A 22,794-nucleotide genomic window follows, 5' to 3' on the forward strand; every position below is an offset into this window, starting at 1 on the left:
TACAATCAGTGAGCAAAATATTGTCATAACTTTTTCCACCCCTTTTCTACACCTTCCTCCAACCTCCATAGTTTCCCTTGAAACCCTAACCACCAGATTCCTTCCCTCAGGAGTAGCTATGATGTGATGTCAGTTATCTACACTCTCCGGGATGGCTTTCAAATATATGATTTTACCTATCTTCTAGTGATCTTTGTCTAAGGTCCTAAGTGCAATAGTTATTAAACTTTGCTAGAGTTACCTAAATGTGTATTTCTCTCTTTCTACTTAAGGTTTTGATTGCTTCGAGAGCGGAGACCATTCTAGATCATACCATTATTACTGTGCCTGGCTTACAGAAATCAGTCAGTCAGTATCTGCTGAGTAAAACTGAGTCTAAAGGACACTGAAGAACAGAACATGGGTCTCTTTCTAAAAAGGACTGATTCGATGCTGGCTTTGGTACTCTCTATGGATGTTTGAGAGAAAAAGGGAAATGGTATCCCCTCTGCCTTTTTTACTTGCTAACAAAATCCTGATTTTGCTGGGAGGCTTATGCTGGGCTAAAAACTCCACTTTGCAGAGTCCTCTGCAGCTTTGCGAAGCCATGAAACACAGCTCTCTGGCCAATGAGATGCAGGGTGACATTACCGGGTGGGGCTTCCAAGAAAGCTATTGTTCTGGTAGAAAAGGTACATATTCCGTAGACATAAGCCAGAAGCCAGTGGTCCTTTGCCCTTCCTTTCCCTCTGTAGTGTGGAACACAGATAAGACTACAATGCCTGGAATGATAGAGTCATCTTGAGGTCATGAGGACGACGTGAACACACACTAAGGTTCGCTGACGACATTTTTGAGGTGCTGTACCAGCCCTTGGGCTTCTTGTTAAATGAGGAAAAGAAATCCAGCATTTTGGTCGTCACTACAGCTATTGCTTACAGAAAAATGCAATCCTTTGCTTTTAAAGAAAGTTGAAAGATGTTGAGGTTAGTGGACTTGAGTTAGTACTTTTCCCAGGTAAGTCTCCACTCTTAACAGTAAAGGGAAAATGCAAAGAATATGTGTGGCAACCCGGGGGCAAGGACAATCCCATCCTGTGGCAGGAGAGGAAAGCAAGCTGTGACCTTGCAAAACAGGCCTCGTCCCACTCCCTACTGATTTCTGGTGGCCGATGCGAGTCAATCAAGTCCAATAAAGCGCAAAGTGTAACAAGTACCATTCCCAGTCTCATTTCCGTTTCAAGTGCCATGGTGAAATCAAGTATACACAAACATTTCAAAAAATGAGTTCTCTTGAATATTTTTTCTGCAGATTTTAGTAGACGTAATACCTAGAATTCTGTCATCAAATAAGTTCAGGGAGTAAGTTCAAGTTACATGGGATTCATGAGTCTCCCAAGGGAGGCTTTTGTAAGCAGCTTTGCTCAAAATTATTTGTCCAAGGGTCTTTTTCTGCCCAGAGCCACTTTGGGAACTAGGATTTCCCAAAAATGCTTTGAGAAACCATGAAGTCACAATGCCATGTGCCCCAAAACATGTGACCACTGCCTCCCAAGGAGATTTTTGCTCTGTCCTTTGTGTGTGTCTCACGTTAAATGCAAAGATGTTTATTCAGAATTTTCCCCCACATATGTGGACCCTGCGATGGGTAAGTGGTACATTGATAAGGACCCCTACCAGCCCTTGAGTAATGGAGAGAATTGGGCCATTTCTACTCTCCCTAGGTACAAGTTCATGTTTGGTTATGCAGGCAATATCCATTTAAGTGAGATTTCTGAGAAAATATGATTAAGAGTCCTGGGAAGTACTTAAGAAGAGAAAAAGGAGGAATGAGACACACGACCCATTAGAGATACTATGCTTATACTTTACTGCATTGTCACATAAGTTATTGGACAGAATCCTAAAAGAACATATATCTGCATCCGTAGAACAAATGTGGAGTAGAACCCCTTCGGGGAAATGTTTAATATACATTTTATAATCAGCCACAGTGAGTGAAATGGAACTGAGACTAGGAATGACACTCATTAGAGGAGCACTGTTTGCACTTGATAACTGGCCATTACTGAGAAGGACAGAACCTTTCTCAGTGACATTCCCAGGGGTTTCAGCGAGCATCCCATGATGTGAATGAGCGCCCCGAGAAGCGAGCCCGCGGGCCTCCAGCCTCGGGGACAGACTTCCTCACTCCATCCTCAGCAGACAGGCAGAGCGACAGACGGAGTTTTCGGCTATTTTCCCCTGCGAGGATGGTCTACAGACCTACTCCTCCCGCTCCCAGAACAGGCCGTGGCAGTGCAGCCACGCAGCACCTTAGCTCTCCAAATAAAGGAATAATGTGTGCTTTAACGCTCTTAAGAGCTTAAGGAGAGACGAAGCTCCTCAGTTCGGAGCCCATTAAGCAGACACTAATGTCTGCGCGAAGTCCCTGACCGGTCTGTGTAAGAGGATTACTATGTTCCATCAAGAGAAGCCCAAATGGGCCGACAGAAAGCGTAGGACACATGTGAGAGATTTCTTTAAATTTAGCACTCAACGGGGCATTAATTTACAGCTTAAAAAGCCATTTGTGGTGCCATCAGGCAGCCCCTTTCAATTTACTATTTATTTTATTTGGTTAGTACACACTGACACAGAGCTCACTACATGATGCGCACTTACTAATAGTAACTAATTTAATGCCCATAGTCGCCTTGCTCACAGGGTTGTTTCCTCAGCCATGTTTTACAGCTGACAAAACAGAGGCACCCAGAGGTCACGCAGCTAGTTTCTGTAACGAAGAAATTCCAGTGTCTCCTCTGGGAAGCCCTCTCTGAGCCTTCCAGCTGCGCTGTCCCCGTGTTCCCACTGCCCCTCTCTGGTCAAGCTTCCATGGCCCTTAATGTAGCCAGACTTCCCCACTGGATCTGGACCTTCCCAAGGCCAGAGTCCCATCTACCCCTCCCCTTGCTCTTATGCGCATCTAGTCCTCAACACACATCGGCTACACGGATCAAAGATGGGCAGGTGCGCGCCTCTCGCCTGAAATCCTTGGGGCCACCTGGGTGTGGAAATGCAGAATATTTTGAATTTCAGGAAGTGCAGTGCATGCATTATACATGACCACGGGCAGATCTGGGACAGCAGCCTGTAGTAACATCCATTTGCATTTCTACAGCTAAACTTACAAATGGCCATGCTACTCGAGTAAACAGAAACTATAAACACAGACAAAGAATAGAGACAGCCTCACAAGAGTTCAGGGGAGGCTCTACCAACATGTAAGCTGTGAAGAAAAAAAGAAAAGCGCTTGGTTTTCAGAGCATTCTGGATTTTGGAATGGCTGGTAAGGAACAGAGGGCCAATTTCCACGAAGGTCTCCCAGACAGCTCTGCAGATGTCAGGGAACCACTTAATGGCGAGATGTCCTGTTCATGCAGTTGCTACATCCCCACGACCACAGAGAAAAGCTGGAGGACAGGCTGGAGAGCTGGGGCCAGAGTGGGCTCCTGGGGCACAGGCACCTGCCAAGGGAGACCAGAGAGGTGTGTGGGGTGAAGAAGACAGCCCTGGACTAAGGCACAGTGGAAAAGGACCCGGGGCATCTCTGTTCCCTTGGAGCCAGTTTGTTTGTTTGTTTGTTTGTTTGTTTTTGGGAAAAGCACAAGGCCAACTCAGCAGACATCCAAAGGCGGGTAACGGTGTCACACAAACAACAGTTCCATGCTTCAGCGTTGGCTGATACAGGATCTCCCAGTGTTGTCTCGTCAAAGAAAAAAATCCTCCTTCCTTTCATTTTTTCAAGTGAAGTGACCTCCTGTTGTCCTAAACTATGTGCTCCTCAAGGGCAGGATTCAGGCTGTGACAAGTAATCCTAACACAAAGCTCTCACAGCTATCAGAGCTCTGGATGGCCGGGAGTCCAGTACGTGTCTCACTGGGCCACGAGGGTGTCCGCAGGGCAGCGCTCCTTTTAGAAGCCAGAGGAGATGGGACTGTTGCCTCGCCTGCTCCAGCTCCTACAAGCTGCCTGTGTTCCTTGGCTCGTGGTCCCTTCCTTCACTGTCAAACACGGGACGGAAGGGGAAGGCTTCTTCACCCCCCATCACTCTGACCGGCGCTGGCCCTGCTGCCTCCCTTCGTCACTTCACAGGAGGTTTGTTCTTACAGCAGGCTCACCCGGATCATCGCCTCTTCTCAGAACCTTAATTCATCACACCTGCCAAGTTCTCTGTGTTGCGCGGTCACGGATGCACAAGTTTTGGGAATTAGGATGGGGCATATGGGGGGGCGGTGGGGAGGCAATAGTGTCTACAAGAATATCTGAATTTCTCTTGCATCCCTAGCATTGACTGCAGTGCCAAACACACAGCACAGAATAAATGTCAGCTCAGCCTTTATTCGTATTACTTGAATGTCTTCAAGCATTAGTTGCCTCATCTATAAACAGAGATAAAAATACCTACTAGGAGCCTTACATGAAACAGAGCATATGAAAGCGCTCGGATAACTATAAAGAACCCCCACAATGAGGATCAGCTCTCACTGACTAGCAGCAGGAAATCCAGATCCATTTGTGAAAAACCCAGTGTATAAATAAGGAAAGACAGCAGGATGCTAAGAGCATTCCACTCAATTCAGTAGGGCATTATGGAAGAGAGAGTGTTGCAGGGGATGTAAATCACGTTATTACGGGGTCTGGAGGCACTCCCGTTTGGGACCATATGTAATTCAGTGGCCAAACTGAAGAGGGCGCTACTAACGTGACTCCAGGACCAAGCATGAGGTAGAACTCTTGCAGGCAAACAGAACACATGGTCACCGCTGGTACTCCATGGGGCTCTGAAGCCAGACTGCCCACAGCCAAATCCAGACCCACACTTAGAGCTCACTGTGGAACGCTGAGCTGCGGTGCCAGCCTGGGCTCCTACAGTGCTTGGTCATGAAATACAGCCAAACCCTTTGTTATGAGAGCAGGAGACAGGATGACCGCAAGATTAACCCCCTAAAGCAGCAGTCTCTTCAGTGAGTGCCGCTCTGTCCAGCTGATAGAGGGGGTGATATTTGCCTTCTAATTTTAAACTTCAGCACACTAAAATTATAACGTGCTCACATCATTTTAAAGGGCAAGCCGCACAAACGGGTTCCTGCATAGACTGCTTCTTGTCACCTTCTATCCTAAATGAAACCCAAGTTATTATGTCTCGAGAGAGAGAGATGTTACAAATACGAACTCAACTACTTTCTGCTGAACTTGGAATAATGATGATGATTACGCTATTTGTACAGATTATAAAAATATTAACTACAGCAAATAGTATTGATTCAGTGCACACAAGACGGGCCAGGCACTGCTCGAAGTGCATCCTGGGCATACATGCCCAGCAAGACTCTAGCAAGTCTACAAAGTAGGGACTGCTAGGATCCCCATTTACAGATGAGAAAAAGCACGCACAGAGAGGCGAAGGGAAGGATGAAACTCTGGCAGTCTGACTGGAGTGCACACTCTTAAATGCAAACTCCGCTCCCTCTTGAGTGGGAAAGCAACACCCCTCTTGCCCGGCAGGAACCATCCTGGGGTACCACATTATGGAAAAGAACAAGCCCTCCACTTGTCTGTGCTGAATACCTGCTGAATACTTTGTCTGCCTGGCGAACTCCTACACACCCTGCACCACCCTGATCTCTTCCAGCCCCTAGGACAGCACAGGACACACCGCAGGCTCCCAAGGCAAACCCTGAGATTTCAGCGTGGCAGCTATGGGACAACTGTTAAGTTTTGTCAGGCGCTGACGTTGAAGCGGTATCAGCTGTACAAAGGGACTCAAAGCAGGTTTTCTTTTCAGAGGCAGCTCCTCGGGTTCATCTAAGATACGATTCGATTGACAAGGCTGTGAATGGCCTTTACCTAAGACCACACTAGACATGATGATGACACGCACAGCGGTGCAACGTATAGCTTCACACAAACCTCATGCATTTCAGGAGAGACAGGGCTGTTGGTTTTCTTCAACTCTGTTTACTCAAGCTACACAGACTCAGACGCACCTGCCACCAGAACCACCCATTCCCTTCCGGCACCCCAAGCCCCACCCCTGACCCCGGACACAGCCGGACACCTGGGAAGCTGGGTGTGAGGCTGCTGGGAGACCCCAAGTCCCACCGGCCACCTTACTTGTTAATGTTGCTGCCTTCTTTGAGTCGCTCTCCTGCGGCTCCTGTTTTGGACACTCTCTCGCTACCTGCCAAGTCCACCAGGCTGACTTTACTGACCTTCTCTCCCGAGTTCTGGTTGTAGGGAACAAGAGAGAAACAGCACACGTGAGGGCAAATGCACACATCTACGCGGACGTCTGCTCCGTAACTGAGGGCAGCCGAGTAGCCCTGCCCCCACAACAGGGCAGGGGTGGAGCCATGGGGATTTGCGATGTCACGGTCAATTTTTTTTTTTTAAGTTTTTACTTTATTAGTTTTTACTTTTTATTTAAGTTTTTACTTTTATTCATTCAAGTCATCTCTGCACCCAATGTAGGGCCCGAACTCACAACCCCTGGGATTAAGAGTCACATGCTTGTCTGCACCTGAGCTGGCCAGGCGCCCATTACAGCCAGTTTTGAACTGCTGCGGGAATACAGTGTTTGCATGTCGCTGGGGAGCATGTGTCCTCAGCTTTCCGTGATCTGGTCAGGAAGCCAGAGATTTTCTGTGCCTTTGAGGAAACACATGAGGATTCCTGCATATTTAGGTCAAAATCCTCTTATTTTGAAAAAGTGTTGTGGTTTCCTCTCTAATAGCCCTTAATGGCGATGAGGTAGACTCAGTCGTTTTTAGGGGAATTTCAGGATGAAAGGCTACATATTAAAAGCTGTATGGTGACATCACTGCTGCTCATGGAGTTTACACAAGAAACGCAATTTTTTTTTTAAGTTATATATAAAGGAAGACCTCATAAGTGGAACAATTTAAGTAGCTTATGTAGTAAGCAGCAAAGCCAGCATGAAATTCCCAGCCACCGAATCCAACCACGAAGCCCTCCAGCCCTGCGGGACGTGTGCGTTCCTTTCCTGCCCCTGGAGGCTGTCCCCGGGCTCTTACCCCAGACTGCAGGTCATAAAGTGTCTGTGTGATTATGATGTTGAACACAGCATGGGAGCGGCTGCTTTCCTCATTCATGTTGGTCGCAGCGACCGTCCGAGACTTATTTCCCTCAGACATCAATGACTCAATATCCTAGAGGCGAGGAGAAGGAACCCATTAGAAGCGCAAACACAGGAACACAGTCCTGCCCACCAGTACACGGAGTAATGACCTCCCAGGGTGCGCCCGGCACTGCCCTTCCATAAGGACCGCCTCCCCGACTGTCTTCCACAGGGCAAGGGCTGAGCCTCCACCTCTCACCACCTTCTAGAATAGGAAATGTTCCCCCAATTCTGGCCACCCCGCAATTGTCCCCTTTCTCTGTTTAGCACCTCTTTTTACCCTTTGCAACTTCCTAGGGGGTGAAAGAGCTAATGTTCATGGAGCACTCCAGACACTCAGTCACACTGGTGACTTTATGTGACTAACTCTCCTGTGCTTAATGACTCTGCAGAGCCACAGACAGCTTGTTGACGTGGCCCCTCGGCCGACATCGTGACCCTCCAGCGACAGGGAAGGCTTATTCATCTTCGAGCGCCTGGAACCCATGGGCTCTTACACAATGTTAGACGTGTGAACTTTGTAAAACAAATATTCCCCTAATGTTAGCCACAGAATATGGACGTTCACGGAGCTCAAGTAACTTTACCCACATCTAGCGAGATACAGGGCAGGGGTGGCTCTTACTAGTACGTGACAGGGTGAGAGAGCACGGAGCTGACCGCACTGAGCTGTGAACCACACCCCCGATTCAGCACCTTGACCCCGAGAAGTTTCCCTTCATTTCAGAATCTGGGTGCTTTTCCAGTGATGGCTGCACTCTGTTTCTCATCTGAGCGACACTAAAAACGTCTTCATCTACATGGCTGGGGAGAGTTAGCTCACAGATTAACTTTCATCAGTCTGAGGGGATGGTGGGACGGCCACAAGCCAGGGACAGCACGACCAGGTAGAGGATGCCTTGGCACACTCTTGGGTGGGGATTCTCCAGCAACAGAGACCGGGCTGTTTTAGGGGTTTCCAAAACAGTGATGGCAGAAGGCAGGCTAAAACATCACGTCGGGATGTAAGAGGGTGTACAAATCAAGGAGCTGGAGAAGGAGACGCGTCAGTCAGTGGGGAGGGGAGCGATTCAGGAAAACAGAACCAGAAGACTGAAGGGTGATGGAAATGAGCACAGGAGACCCTGTCAGCAGAAAGGGAATGAATGAATTGCCCAGCACTGCTTGTGTGTGTCCAGGTTGCTGTAGAAGGACACCACTGACAACCTTGGGGAGCAGAGTTTCAACAAGGTGGCATGAAAGAAAATATTTGCAATTCACACTGCCGAGCCTCTCTGGCCACACTGTCGTGCCTTTACAACAAAGCAGGTCGAAGCCCTTTCTTTCTGTGTGGGGTATGCTGCTACTGGGTTTCTGAGACCGTGCATGGTACCAATATGCTAGAAAGCACTCGCATGAAAATACGCTCAACATTACCTACATGTTTTGATTTATTGCCAGTTTTTAATTGACACTTACCTCAAAACTAGTGACAGCCAGCTGGGATAAACCATCTACGTATGGTCCCAAAACTTTATGCTCTCGAACTTTAAGAGACTGTCTATTCCTTTGGGAGGAAGGAAAAAGGAATGAATGAATCAGACCAACCTGAAAAGCTTTTCTTTCTTTTTAGGTACTCAGAAAGTAGGGTTGCAATTTTTTTTAATGATCAAAAAGTATTCTAAAAGCTACTTTATTTGGATTAGGAGAACAGCATTCCTTATGAGGAATGTCTTTTATACTCTGATTTCTATTTAAAGTAACTTACTATTTAAAAAATTCTCTCTCTACTCCCAAACTAAACAGCCAGCACACAGAATTCGCGTGCAGGCTCACTAGGCTTGCTTTAGTTGAAGAACTTCAGTTTTTACATTGGAGGGAAAAAAAGAAAGAAAGAACATGCAGAATTGAATTTAACCTTAAGACGATTTCATATATAAGCACACTCCCAGTTTCAGCAAATCATGTCTTAAAGTTTTGATCAAGCAGTGGACAATATTGAAGTGTTTTAACTTGCTTTTTTAAGGCTGAAATGATTTATGCTGCTTCTATGCTGACAATTTCATACAGAAAGTGAGCAGAACAGTTGTCTGCAGTTACTGCTATTTTGGCTCTGCGAATGAAGACTTTAAGACTTTTTTGAATTTCTGAATGACAGACCTGGTTTAAAGCTTATCAATAGATAACTGAGACTAAAAGCAAATCTATATCTATTATGAGCATATTACATGTGCCACCTTTTCCACTGCATTGGCTGTTAATGCCTTTCTTTTTTTTTTTTAAGATTTTTATTTATTTATTTGATAGAGAGAGATCACAAGTAGGCAGAGAGGCAGGCAGAGAGAGAGGGGGAAGCAGGCTCTGCCGAGCAGAGAGCCCGATGTGGGGCTTGATCCCAGGACCCTGAGATCATGACCTGAGCTGAAGGCAGAGGCTTAAACCACTGAGCCACCCAGGCGCCCCTGTTAATGCCTTTCAAATCAAGTAGCAATGTCTGGCGTCACTCGAGGGTGGACAAAGGTAACTCAGAATCACCGAGCTCTTCCCAAAGTTGTGGCACTGCTCCTAAGAACTTTTCAGTTATCCCACTTAAATCTCATAGAAACCTACAAAGGAGGTTTTCCTGCCTTTATGGATGAAGAATTCAATATGACACTGAGCAATTCGTGGACTCTAAACGGGGCCAGATCAAGTGCCCATCTTCAAGAGAGCGAGTGGGGTGCACCCGGGTCTGAGACTCTACTCACTCGGCAGGCACGACCAGAGACTCCTGCATGCTATTCTGGAGCCAGAGAAAGCGAACCCAGCACAGTGTAAGGTGCTTGTGATGCTATCTAACACAGGGCATTCCTGTACGCTGTGGGGGGTGGGGGGGCGCCATGAACTGGTACGAGTCCTTTGGAAGACAGTTTGGCAGGACCTCCTAAAGCCAAAGACTCAGTACCTTGTTGCCCACAGATCCACCCCAGATGTACTCCCTAGGAACTCCTACTTTTGCACATGCAGAGAACTGTGCAAGAATGCTCAGGGCAGCACTGTAGCCGTAGAAAGCGGAAACTGCGCAAGTGACGGAAGGCGAGATAGATGAGGGTAAAATCATACAACAAAGCACCAAACACCAGTAAAAATGAATGCATTGTTACTTCATACATCAGGATGAATGAATCATCAAGAGGAAAACAGCAAGTCCACAAAGGACTTATATACTATGATGTCCCTTACACAAAATTTCGAACTGTGCAAAATTCTGCGTAAGCTCTAAGGAGGATGAAGATAACGAGAAACATAAAAGTCATCGTTGTGATTACCTTGGGGAGGGGTAGGGAATGGAATGGAATCCAAGAGAATCAGACAGGGTTTCAAAAATATTGGACATGTTCCATTTATTAAGCCAAATGGTAAGTAGGACCATTTTATTATTCTTTGTATCTTACATGTATTATAAATATTCTTTCATAGGCAAATAGTTAATAACTTTAAAGTCAATGTAAGCATTTCCCCCTGATTGGTTCATTTCCTTGTCTCCGACAATTCTGATCTTATGATGATACCCTTGACTTATACAGGTGCTAAAGGTGTTTAAAAATAATTCAGGATGCTGAACTGTATTTTGAGAACGACCTCAACACACACATCCCTCCACAGACTTGAAACACAGGATCACAGTGCACCAAAGTACTAACAATGGTTACTTCTGAGTACTGGGATTATTGGTCATTTTTATTTCTTCTTACACGACGCCTATCCTGTAAATTCTCTGTATTTATTATTTGGAAATCAGCAAAAAAATTTTTCAATTAAAAAATAAGTAAATAGCCTTCTCCTTCTATGAATCAAACTCATCTGGTTTTTATCACCTAGTTTTTAAAAAAACACCCATGCCTGGGATTCCCCTTGGGTCCACTGAATCATGATTTCTACGGGTGGGGCTCAGGCCAGCGTATCCCTCAAAAGTCCCCAACGTGATTCAAGTGCACAGCCCAGGAAGAGGATGCTTTTCCAGGCTTGATTGTTTCAACCCTTCTAGTACTCACCTCTGATTTACAGCTGCTGCCTTCCAATATGAATCGGAGGACAATTGTGTCCTTCTTAACTCGATTTTTATGAACAAGCCATGGTACCAAAAATAACACCGACAGTAAAAACATCTTTTTAAATGGCATATCTAGGCAACTTTATTCATGAATATAGGATAAACTACATGTCTTGGGTATACCAGCAGGCTCTGAGAAGCAGAGGACTTCTCAGTGAATGAACTGAAACCACGGCAGTAACTGAATAAATATATTCACTTGCAGTTTTCATGTAAGGATTATTTACAATTATTACTCCCATGACAAGCTTAATTTCAACCACTAACTTACCCTTTGGGGTCTAAAAGATCCCGAACTTTCTCATTATAAATTTCCATATAGGACACTTCGACTTTAAAGGTCTGTGACTCATTTTGCTCTAGAGAGATCCTTTTAAATAAAGCACAGCAGAGCCTTGGAATGAGGCCCAGCTGCTCAGCACTGCCCATCATGGAGAAGGATTTTCCCGAACCTGCAAAGGCCAAGCAGAAAGAAAGGAAGACAACAGAGCGAGTGAAACGTAAGGCTTCCACACGACGTGGTCTCTACACTTATCCGCCAGGGTCACAGAGCAGAAGTGGCCGACTCAGCCCTCAAGCCCATGCCCCCGGGCAGCCCTGCTGGCCGTTCTTTCTGTGACGTTCATGGCCTCCAGCTTGATGGAGGGATGCCTACTAATAGAACCACTGTGAACACAGACTCGTGTGAATGCTAACTATACATTGTCGAGGAACATGGACAGTACTTAACCCCCCAAATATTTAATGTTTGTGGAAATGCTTTGATACGCATTCTGTTTTCTGAGTCTCGTAGCTGTCCTGTGATGGGACAACAGGCAGTACTGATGGGACTTATTCTAACTTTCTCGCTGAAGCTGTGGTTAAGAGCTGAGCCCCCAGTGAGCTTCTGCTCTGCACGTTCCCAGCACGTGCCCCACAGCCCCGTTTTGATAACGCAGGCACGCCTGTGCCCAGGGTCGGTCCGCTGCACAGGAGGATACCAAGAGCTGTTCTATGGCTTTTTACTATAACGTTTAATACTCGGAAACCGGTAATTATTTTTCTAGTTCAAATACAGGTTAAAACTATAATTTAGGAAAATGACACTTAATAGTCTGAAACTAGCTTTGCTCAATTACTCAATTATCAAAATCGTTGAACCTTCAAAAAGAGGGTTACTTTTGATCATCTAATTCAGTGAAACCCACAAGGTCAGAAGCATGTTTCTGTCACTTCCCAGTGTTTTTTATTTCTAGACTTTAAGAAATGCACACTTAATATCATTGACTGTAAACAAAAGCAGCCACTTACCTGTCTGTCCATATGCAAAAATACAAGCATTATACCCCTGAAAGGCTTTTTCAAGAATTCCTTCCCCAAGGCACTTGAAAACCACTTCTTGACCTAAAAACCAAACAAAAAATAAAGAACTACCAAAGAAAAGATTTTTCTCGACATACTTGGATTAATAACTGAGTCCCAGTTAGTAACGATATTCTTTCAATCCAAAGATGTTAGAAGTGTACTGCGTGCCTACTATGTGTAGGGCTACATGTTCAGAGCTCAGTTTCCGGATCAGGTCACGATTCCACCCATCCTCTCCCTCTTAGACACTTCCCTAGGCATTCAAATTTCCTTTCCATCATCAGGGGGCCACAGAGAAGTTGTTTAAATTCTGTTTAGTTCTTCTCATGAGCTGGTATTAAAATATCATTAAGTGTAAACGGTCTTATCTCCCCATCTGCATTCTGAGCTTGCAACACACAGGAACGTTGCCGGACACGTCTTGGGTACATGTAAGCACCTAGCACAATGCGCAGTGAATGCCAAGGGTTGGGAAACCGTTCGCCGCTGGCGGAGGTGATGTGTGTGGAGCACAGACACCTCCCCGCTGTGTTCCCAGGCTGGGTTCGAGGACAAGTTCTCCTCCGTGAGCCTGTCTACAGCGTACTGCAGTTCTGGAATGATGTACCATACAGTCCATAGCATCAGGCTGAAGAGGAAAGCTGTGAAAATCTTTTTTTTTTTTCTTTTTTCTTTTTAAGGTAGGCTCCACATCCAACGCAGGGCCCGAACCCACCACCCTGAGATCAAGACCTGAGCTGAGATCAGGAATCAGACATCCAACATACAGAGCCACCCAGGCACCCCAGGTGTGAAAATCTTTTTATTTTTTATTTTTTTTTAAAGATTTTATTTTATTTGACAGAGAGAGATCACAAGTAGGCAGAGAGGCAGAGAGAGAGAGGAGGAAGCAGGCTCCCTGCTGAGCATAGAGCCCGATGCGGGACTCGATCCCAGGACCCTGAGATCATGACCTGAGCCGAAGGCAGCGGCTTAACCCACTGAGCCACCCAGGCGCCCCGTGAAAATCTTTTTAAACAGTTAAGGTGGCATTTACTACCCTTTGAAATTCCTGACTTTCTCACACTCACTCCCCATCATTAAGGTAATTAAAATGATATTCTCCTTCCTCTGTGCTCTCATAGTCCCGAACCTTCACAATTCCAGCATTTGCCAAAACTACTGGTTTTGGTTCCTCTTCCCTCCCTGGAATGAGAACCCCCGATTAATGTCAGAGACTATGATCTGTTTATCTCTGTAATCCCAGGCCTACCACAAGATGCTTGATAAATGTTGGGGGAAAAAAAAAAAAAAACCCAAATCGACTGAACTCTTTTTTTAAAAATCTTACATGACAATTCCATTTACATTTGGAAATAACGCAACACAACGTTAAGCTCTCGGGTGCACTGTTTCCTTTGTGCGAAGCAGGATCTGATTTTAGCAGCCCCTTGTTACATGGGGACATGTGGCTGCACAACGGGACCCTTAAAAATGTGTAAATATGAAACAAGCAATATTTTCAACCGTTAGGCCAGCAAAATGTAACATTTTGGCAACAATATCACTGGACTGAGGAAAGACAGGTATTTTTGTAATCTGCTGGGAGAATAAATAATACGGTCACTTGAAAACCCGACAGCGCGTAGAAGCGAGCACCCCTGCCTCCACTGGGAGCCATGATGAGGCACCCAAACCCCCCAGACACTTCCACGATGGTCACCTCCACAGGATGCCCCGGCAGCATTACTCGGACTTGCTAAGCTGGAATCACGTTAAATGCCCACTGGTAAGGGAGGCGAGAAGGAAAACGTGGACTACTTTGTTGCCAGAATATTACACACCACGTTAAAAAAAATCCCGACACATTTGTGTGTGTAGACAAGGCTGGAATTCGAAAACGCTCCTGAGTTTAACAAAAATCATGTTCCAATACACATACACATAGCGTATTTGGAATAGACTGGGTCAAACGGTGTGAGAGAAAGACCCATCGGTGAGCACTGAAGTGAAGAAAAATGAACTGGCTGAAACAATAACAGATTCACATAACCTTATTGCTCTAATTCTGACTTTTAACATCTAGCACAGAGCCTGGCACCTAAGAGGTGTTCAAAACACGCTGGCATAATATGTGAATTTTTTAAAAGGGTGTAACCACTCTAACCACTCTGAGACGCACAGGGCTGTTGTGAAGACTGGCTGAAGAGACATGTGCACGCACACACATACACTCCGGGAAGAACAGGGAAGAATAGAGAATGTCAAAATTATTGCCCACCACATCAATACTTTGTTCTCGTCCATTCTCTCAAAGGGTCTTCCCTATTCCATGTGTACTCCCCCAAGGCCCATGCCGAAAGGCAGGCCTTAAATCTGGAGCAGAGCCCGCAGCATAGACTTTAGGGAGTTAAACCCAGCCCGTGCTCAGGTTTCTGAGAGCCGACCGTGGTCCTCGGCCAGACCCAAGTGCCCAAGTGCCACCCGCAGGCTCTGAAGACACAAGCAGACCAATGGAGCCTTCTTGTTGCCCTGGCTAACCAGCCCCTCAGGAAGCGGGGGGAAGGGGGGGGGACAAGACGTGTTACAACTCAGCCAGGTCAAACATCCTGCCCGTAATTCATGATTTCAACTCATAGTTAGTCACTTGAAAAAAAGCAAGCACTTGAGTTGATTGAAGGACTCAAGTGCGGGGAGCACTGTGGTCAGAGCTCGACCACGGCCCCACAAGGGCCTGTGGCCACTTAGGAATCTCTCCCTTCCTCTGTTGGGTGGTGAGATGCAATACATCTAGCTGTGGCTCCTGAGGCTGAGTAGGATGAAAGTATGGAGAATTATTTTCTCCATATTCTTTTATTTTTTTTTAAAGATTCATTTGAGAGAGAGAGAAAGTGGGTGAGGGAAGGGGCTGAGGGAGAGAATCTCGAAGCAGACTCCCTGCGAAGCATGGCGCCCAGTGCAAGGCTTGATCTCTCCACCCTGCGATCACGACGTGAGCCAAAACCAAGAGTCAGATGCTCAATCGACTGAGCCACCTAGACACTCCTCCAACTCTTTTAAAGGAAATCACAATGTTTCTTCTTCCCTGGTACAAAATTTTTTAAACTAAAGACCATTAAATCCAAGATCAAGAAAACTAAGAAATGAGTGCTACAGAGATAGACAGGTTTATGACACTGTCAAGTGAAAAAAACCACATATCCAGGATAGGATACATATATACTAAAATTGCACAAAAAATAAACCAAGTGATTCAAGAATTCTCCAGGATATAAAAATATAAGAATAAACTGGTTTTGCCTATGTCTAAATTATTACAAATACTAAAGATGATGTGAATTAACCTTTTTTTTTTGTGTGAGATTTTATTATTTGAGAGTGAGCAAGAGAGTGCAAGCAGGGGTGGGGTACAGAGGGGCAGAGGAAGAGGGAGAAGCAGACTCCCCTCTCAGCAGAGAGCCCGACACGGGGCTTGATCCCAGGACCCTGAGACCATGACCTGAGCCGAAGGCAGACACTTTTTTTTTTTTTTAAGATTTTATTTATTATTTGACACACAGAGAGAGATCACAGGTAGGCAGAGAGGCAGATGGAGAGAGGGGGAAACAGGCTCCCCACTGAGCAGAGAACCCAATATGGGGCTCGATCCCAGGACCCTGAGATCATAACCTGAACCGAAGGCAGACGCCCAACCCACTGAGCCACCCAGGCGCCCACCAAACGCAGATGCTTAACGACTGAGCCACCCAGGCGCTCTGATAAATTAACCTTTTGAACCTGTATACTTTTATTATTTATGCAACTAAGAAGAAGAGAATTAATTTTTATCCACTGCCCCACTAGCAATGCACTTTACATATTCTGGATCACTGAATCCTTACAGTCCCCGCGGCCAGTAGGATCTGTAAGGAGGCTGCGGTTCCAATGGGGAGTCATTTGCCCAAGATCACACCCATAGCAAATGGCAGGCCCTGGGTCTGTCTGTCCTGACCCCTGACCGCTAAAGGAGACGCTCACCCATCACCGGTGACGCACACTGCAGGACCCCAGGAATCGGTCATTCCCCCTCTAGTCTCCATGGTTTGGTTCAGGTTATATTTATTTGTTTTTACAAACTCTAGATCTTATCACAATTCACTATATTTCTCTAGCACTGGAGTGTGAGTTTCCTTTTCTTAAAAGATTTTATTTATGCATTCTTTTGTGGGGTTGGGAGACAGAATCTCAAGCAGACTTCCCACTCAGCATGGAGCCCGATGTGAAGCTCGATCTCACAACCCTGGATCATGACCTGAGCCGAAATCGAGTTGGAGGCTTAACTGACTGAGCTCCCAGGCATCCTGTGAGCTTTAAAAATAGGTGTTGCATCTTAGCAGAGTCCTTGGCAAACAGCAGGCACTTTCATGCCCTGAGTTACTCCTATGCTGACATAGCTGTCCTCAGACTAAAGCGTACTGAATTGGGGGCCCCTTTTCTCATTAGCGAGGACTAAGGCATCAAAATATTGTTTGCTGAACTTAAATATTTGGGGCACCTGGCTGACTCAGTTGGTAAAGCATGCAACTCTTGATCTTGGGGTTCTGAGTTCAAATTCAATCGGTGTGGAGATCACTTAGAAATAAAAATCTTGGGCTCTCTGCTCAGCAGGGAGCCTGCTTCTTCCTCTCTCTCTGCCTGCCTCTCTGCCTACTTGTGATCTCTGCCTGTCAAATAAATAAATAAAATCTTTAAAAAAAAAAAAAAAGAAATAAAAATCTTAAGGGGCACCTGGGTGGCTCTGGATTAAGCCTCTGCCTTCGGCTCAGGTCATGATCTCAGGGTCCTGGGATCGAGCCCTGCATCGAGCTCTCTGCTTGGCAGGGAGCCTGCTTCCCCCTCTCTCTCTGCCTGCCTCTCTGCCTACTTGTGATCTCTCTCTCTCTCTCTCTCTCTGTCAAATAAATAAATAAAATCTTTAAAAAGAAAAAAAATCCTTAAAAAAAAGACTTAATTGCATTAAAGTTTATACTTTAATCAAAGTATGACTGTGTTTGAGATTCTAATGAGCCCCTAAAGACTACAGTACCCTTGGTTAGATCAGGCACTGGGGACAGATGTGAATAGACATGTTAATATAATATGTATCTACCAACTGAACAATTTTGATAAAAATGACAGATTACACTTTTCCTGGCACCCATGGTAATCTCCTGGACATTAAATCAAGATATATGTCACAGTAAAAACCCGAACTAGTCTGTCTGATTTCCATTATGCATATGCTTAGGCTTTTCAAAAATCAAGTTCTCTTAGTTACAGTTATGCTTGACAGAATATTCTCCAGATTTTTCATATTTAATAAAGCTTTAGTTATAAGCAGGAAAGGAAAATATTCTGGGAAATACAAAATAGAATATGAAAGAGTAACAATTATACTGTGTTTCCGGAAATTTCGTCTCCTTTCCATCCTTAAACAACTATCTCAAAGCACAATTTATAAAAGGATGAACACAAAGATCTATTGTTACATTCATGTATCTTTACAGCTCTGAGCAAGACCGGATTCTAGAGAGACTGCGATACATTTTGTCACTATGGCTTCATGTCTCAAGGGAAATTTACTCTCTTTTAAGACAAGAAATAATGAACACTTTGCCACCTCTACAAAGTTATATCAACATTAATTTTTTTTTTTTTTTTTTTACAGCTGCTTAGCCTTCCATTGTATGCTTAACTGATGCAATCAGCCCTTTATGGGCATGCAGATAATTTCCTTTTTCTTTTTTCTGCAATATTTATCTTTACATATTTACCTCCGAGCACTTTTCTATTCTCTTTACCAGGCAAAGCTCCAAAAACTCAAATTACTGTGTCCCCCACCAAAGCCCCCTCCACAACACGGTTATCATTCTTGGTTTTGTCTGAACCACAATTTTCCTTTCCTTTGTTGATTTTCTACTTTGTATTTATTCTTTAGCAAATGGATTATTTGGATTCTGTTTCTTTTTACAAATCGACTGGTTTAGTCATTGATTTTTTTTAAATTAAAAATGCTCATCATACATACATCTGTGTGTTTATTTACTTACTGAAGGAAGCTTTACACCCAATGTGGGGCTTGAACTCATAATCCTGAGATCAAGAGTCACAAGCTCTTCCAACTGAGCTGGCCCAGTGCCCCCAAAATGCTCATTGTATGTTAAGGACATTAACCTTTGGTCTATTATACATTGTAAATATTGTTTCCCGGTCTGGTCTCTGCTGGTTTTTGTCATGCAAAAGCTTTTTTTTTTTTTTTTTAAGTTTTTATTTATTTATCAGAGAGAGAGACGGGGAGAGAGCGAGCACAGGCAGACAGAATGGCAGGCAGAGGCGGGGGAGAAGCAGGCTCCCCGCTGAGCAAGGAGCCCGATGTGGGACTCGATCCCAGGACGCTGGGATCATGACCTGAGCCGAAGGCAGCTGCTTAACCAACTGAGCCACCCAGGCGTCCCATGCAAAAGCTTTTGGTTATCCATATTCAAATCTTTCATCTTTTCCTTTGTGGTTTTTCCCTACAGTGTATGTTTACGCATCCAAAATCCTTTTGTATTATTATTACCCCAAGTTATATAGGGATTCACCTGTATTTTCTTCTAGATCTGCTGTTTTTATTTTTTACAGTTTTATTTTCAAATGTGAACTCTGCTCCTTACAGCTGTGTGACCTTGGGCAAGTTCTGGGTTTCTTCATCAGTAAATGGGGAGTAACAGTTGCTACCTTACTGGGTCGTGGGTTATGATCTACGAAGGCAAGCTAGATAAAGCACTTACCACAGTGCCTGGTTAGTATATGTCTAGAATATATTTTAGTTAATATCCATTATCAATATCATCCCTCAAATCTTTAATCAACTATAATTAATTCTGGCATAGAGAAGGAGGTAAACATCTACTTATTTTTCCTTCAAGTAGGACAATTCTGTGAGGTAATCCAATTTCAAACATAAAAGAAAAGACGCCTATTCTTAGGAAAAATTTTTAAAGAAATCACTTACTGTTATTTCTCTAGATACTTTAGTTCCCATTTCCAAAATTCTACTGACCAATATAACGGTGGATACTCTCATAGAGGAAAGAGAGAGCCAATATATGGTGGTGGGGTGTTACGTTTTGTATGTATTGGGGTGTGTGTGTGTACGTGGGTGTGTTGTGGCATATGCATGTGTGTGGTGGGGTACATGTATGTCTGTGTGTGTGTGTATGTGTGTTATGTTGGGGCTTGTGAGGAGAGGAAGCCAGAACAGTATTATTTAGGACATGATATGCCAACCTATATGTCCAGTGGAGGGAAAATATTTACTTTTTTTCATAACATTACCTCGGAAGGGCACAGGGGTAAAAACCAACATAATAAATCCTATCAATAAAACTGTGACTAGAAACACTCTGTAGATGTCTCCTGATTTTTCTATCTGGTTCCTTTTGAGCTATAGGACTCATTGGCTGGGGTTATACTGAATCAGTGCTTCGGTCTGGTGACTTTCAAGGGCATCACGGGGATGGTAGGAAACAACTGTAAAAAGGCCAGACTATCAACCAAAGCCCCAAAACGCTGCCTGTGGACTCATACAGCTTCCTGTCCTCCTCAGCATAACCGTCTCTCCCTGAAACACAAACCACACTTCACTCTGTGATAGAGAGAAGACATTAAATATCAAAGACCCTTATATGGTCTGTAAAGGAGAGACAGAAGGTTTCCTGCTTTGTTCATTTCTATTTTTTAAACACGGAGGTCCCCTTTCCCAGCCTAAGGGGAAAAAACCAACTTGCCAACTGCTTTTTGAAGCTCACTGTGCAAAAGAATGGGGCTGTTTGTATTGGATGATGGGAATCAGGAGCCCCATGAAAGATGCAGTATTTTCACCTACACGTTTCCTGCCATACCTCACCCTCAAACAGAATGAACTCTGTCTAGAGGAATATGCACCAGCCCCTAAGGGAAAGTTCAGAAGTCGTGTGGGAAGCAGGAGAATCTGTGAATATTTGCTTCTATCCCAGACAAACCAAGCAAAGCCCCAGCACTGTCAAACCCAAAGGCTTGTGGCTTTTCAACAGGTGGTCCTTCCACACATGGCAGCCCCATGTGTCTGGTGCAGGGACTCCACAGGGCAAACCTGACCTCACTAACCATGACCAAGAAGATGCCAATTTCCCCTGTGGGGTTTATGCTTAAAACCTATAACTATATGGATAGGTCTAAACACACAGGCACGTCCAAAGCAATCTGGAACACAGTATCATGACTGCGGAGAGGACCCCTGTATGGAATTTCTGCAAGTCAGGAAGTTAAACACCTGACCCACCCACCCCTGAGTCACATATATAATGCAGATCCGAGTTTCCCCGCTCGGGCATCATCTGTCCCTACTGGGGATCGCAGCAATGGATTCAAAGCTGTTATATGTGTGCGGTGGGAACTGGGTAACCAAGGTGATGCTCTTTGTGGGGCCCGACAGCAAAGCACAGAAGACCAAGCAGGGATGGAAGAGAAAACGCACGTACCGTTCATGTGCTCACACCTGACTACTGAAGAGGTACAGGCTCAGTTAAAGGGGGCTGTGTGCTAAGAAATGGGAGAACAAAATGGGGGGCATAACCCTTATCTCGTTTACAATCTGCATTAAACAAGGCAGTCGCCTATAGATCACGGCTGAATAAAACAGCAAGCATGGCACTAGAGGACCAGATAGGACATATGCATGGAATATTTCTCATTTTTCTCTTTTTTTTTTTTTTTTTAAGATTTTATTTATTTATTTGACAGAGAGAGATCACAAGCAGGCAGAGAGGCAGGCAGAGAGAGAGAGAGAGAGAAGAGGAAGCAGGCTCCCTGCTGAGCAGAGAGCCCGATGCGGGTCTCGATCCCAGGACCCTGGGATCATGACCTGAGCTGAAGGCCGAGGCTTTAACCCACTGAGCCACTCAGGCACCCCCCTATTTCTCATTTTTCTAAAGCAGGAACATGGAAAAGCGTTCAAGAGTTCAGCTCGATCAGTACATTTTACCAGTGTATGCAGTCTCCCGTTTTCCTTCTTTCCTGTCTTTTCTCTTTGGAGTTAGAGTGGAAAAATAAATAAATAAATAAAGTCTGAACTCAGTATTTGTGATGTGGGACTCCCGGGTCTGCTTGTTAGGAAGGACGTTTTTTTCCAGCTCTCAGCGGGGCTGACAGCCACAGTGATTTTGATGAGTCTGGGCTTGGCAGGTGGCCCAGGTCCAAGGCAGAGCACCCGAACAGCGCAAGAGCAGACAGGCTCTCCGCACAGACGTGCGGTGGGGAGACATGCCTGACGTGGACCAGCCACCGGCATATCCCTTTCCCAAATGGGGCAGCTCAGAAACTGTCCCATGTACTGACGTTAAACCTGGGTCGACCTAAAGGACCAAAACACGCAGAGTTTAGATACAAAAATGAAACCTTTCCGGATTGGCCTGGTGACACTGGATTTAAGTATTAATCAACTATGGGAGGGTGCCATTAAGGGGCTTGGTAAAAGGATCCTGAGAAACTGGGCCATGAGGGTAAAGGGAGAGCACGGGGCCATTTTCCACAGCGGTGTCCAAGGGCGATCAGCGTCCCGGAGTCCGGGCACCTCGCCTGCAGTGTGCACGGCACAGGGGACTCGCCCAGAGGGACGTTTCTACCCCAGCAACAGTGCTGAGACGAGTCAGGAGCTGGCCGTGGAACTCAGCTCCTTTTCTGCTGGCCTGTGAGGTGGCTGACTCACCCAGGAGAGGGTCAGATGCTGGTGCCCCGGATGGGAGAAGCCAAGAAGCCACCCGCCCCGCGAGCATCTGAGAGGGATTGTCTTTTGAGCTCTTTTGTAGGGTGTTTTCACGCAGCGCATCTGCTGGGGAAGTAAGTGATCTTCGTTTCTGTCTGGTATGTTCTCTGCGGTACAGGGACATGGGGACCCAACACCCCTTCTGGACTGGGGGGAGCACAGTCAAGAGGAGATTAGAGCGAAGCCCCAACCAAACAAACACGGGCACTCGGGACTCCAACATGGGACAGGAGGGAGGCCGCTGGCCGGCTTCCACGCCAGAGCCCTGCAACGTGACTGCCGCACACGGCCGCTTTCCGGGGGCGGCAGACACCAGAGGACAGCCCGGGACTGTAAGAGAATCTGTAACATCTTCACATGTCATTGTCGCTGCCTAAAACCCACCGGTACGACTGCTTTTCAGCTCCCTCCCAGGGAGCAGTTTCCTTACCGTAAC

General features: G+C 45.5%; 1 protein-coding gene across 4 annotated transcripts in view; it reads right to left on the reverse strand.

Annotated features, from left to right (window-relative positions):
- The window catches only part of KIF13A (kinesin family member 13A), a 203,826-nt gene that overhangs the window by 69,568 nt on the left and 111,464 nt on the right, over positions 1-22,794 (reverse strand). For all 4 annotated transcript variants that reach the window (XM_059399512.1, XM_059399510.1, XM_059399509.1 and 1 more), the window contains exons 4-8: positions 12,521-12,613; positions 11,502-11,682; positions 8,617-8,704; positions 7,055-7,189; positions 6,135-6,247 (exon numbers count right to left, since the gene is read on the reverse strand). In XM_059399512.1, the coding sequence (XP_059255495.1) occupies positions 6,135-6,247; positions 7,055-7,189; positions 8,617-8,704; positions 11,502-11,682; positions 12,521-12,613 (610 nt within the window). The remainder of the gene's footprint in view (positions 1-6,134; positions 6,248-7,054; positions 7,190-8,616; positions 8,705-11,501; positions 11,683-12,520; positions 12,614-22,794) is intronic.

The sequence above is a fragment of the Mustela nigripes genome, chromosome 5 (genome assembly GCF_022355385.1).
Source record: "Mustela nigripes isolate SB6536 chromosome 5, MUSNIG.SB6536, whole genome shotgun sequence".
In the NCBI taxonomy this organism is placed as follows: Eukaryota; Metazoa; Chordata; class Mammalia; order Carnivora; family Mustelidae; genus Mustela; species Mustela nigripes.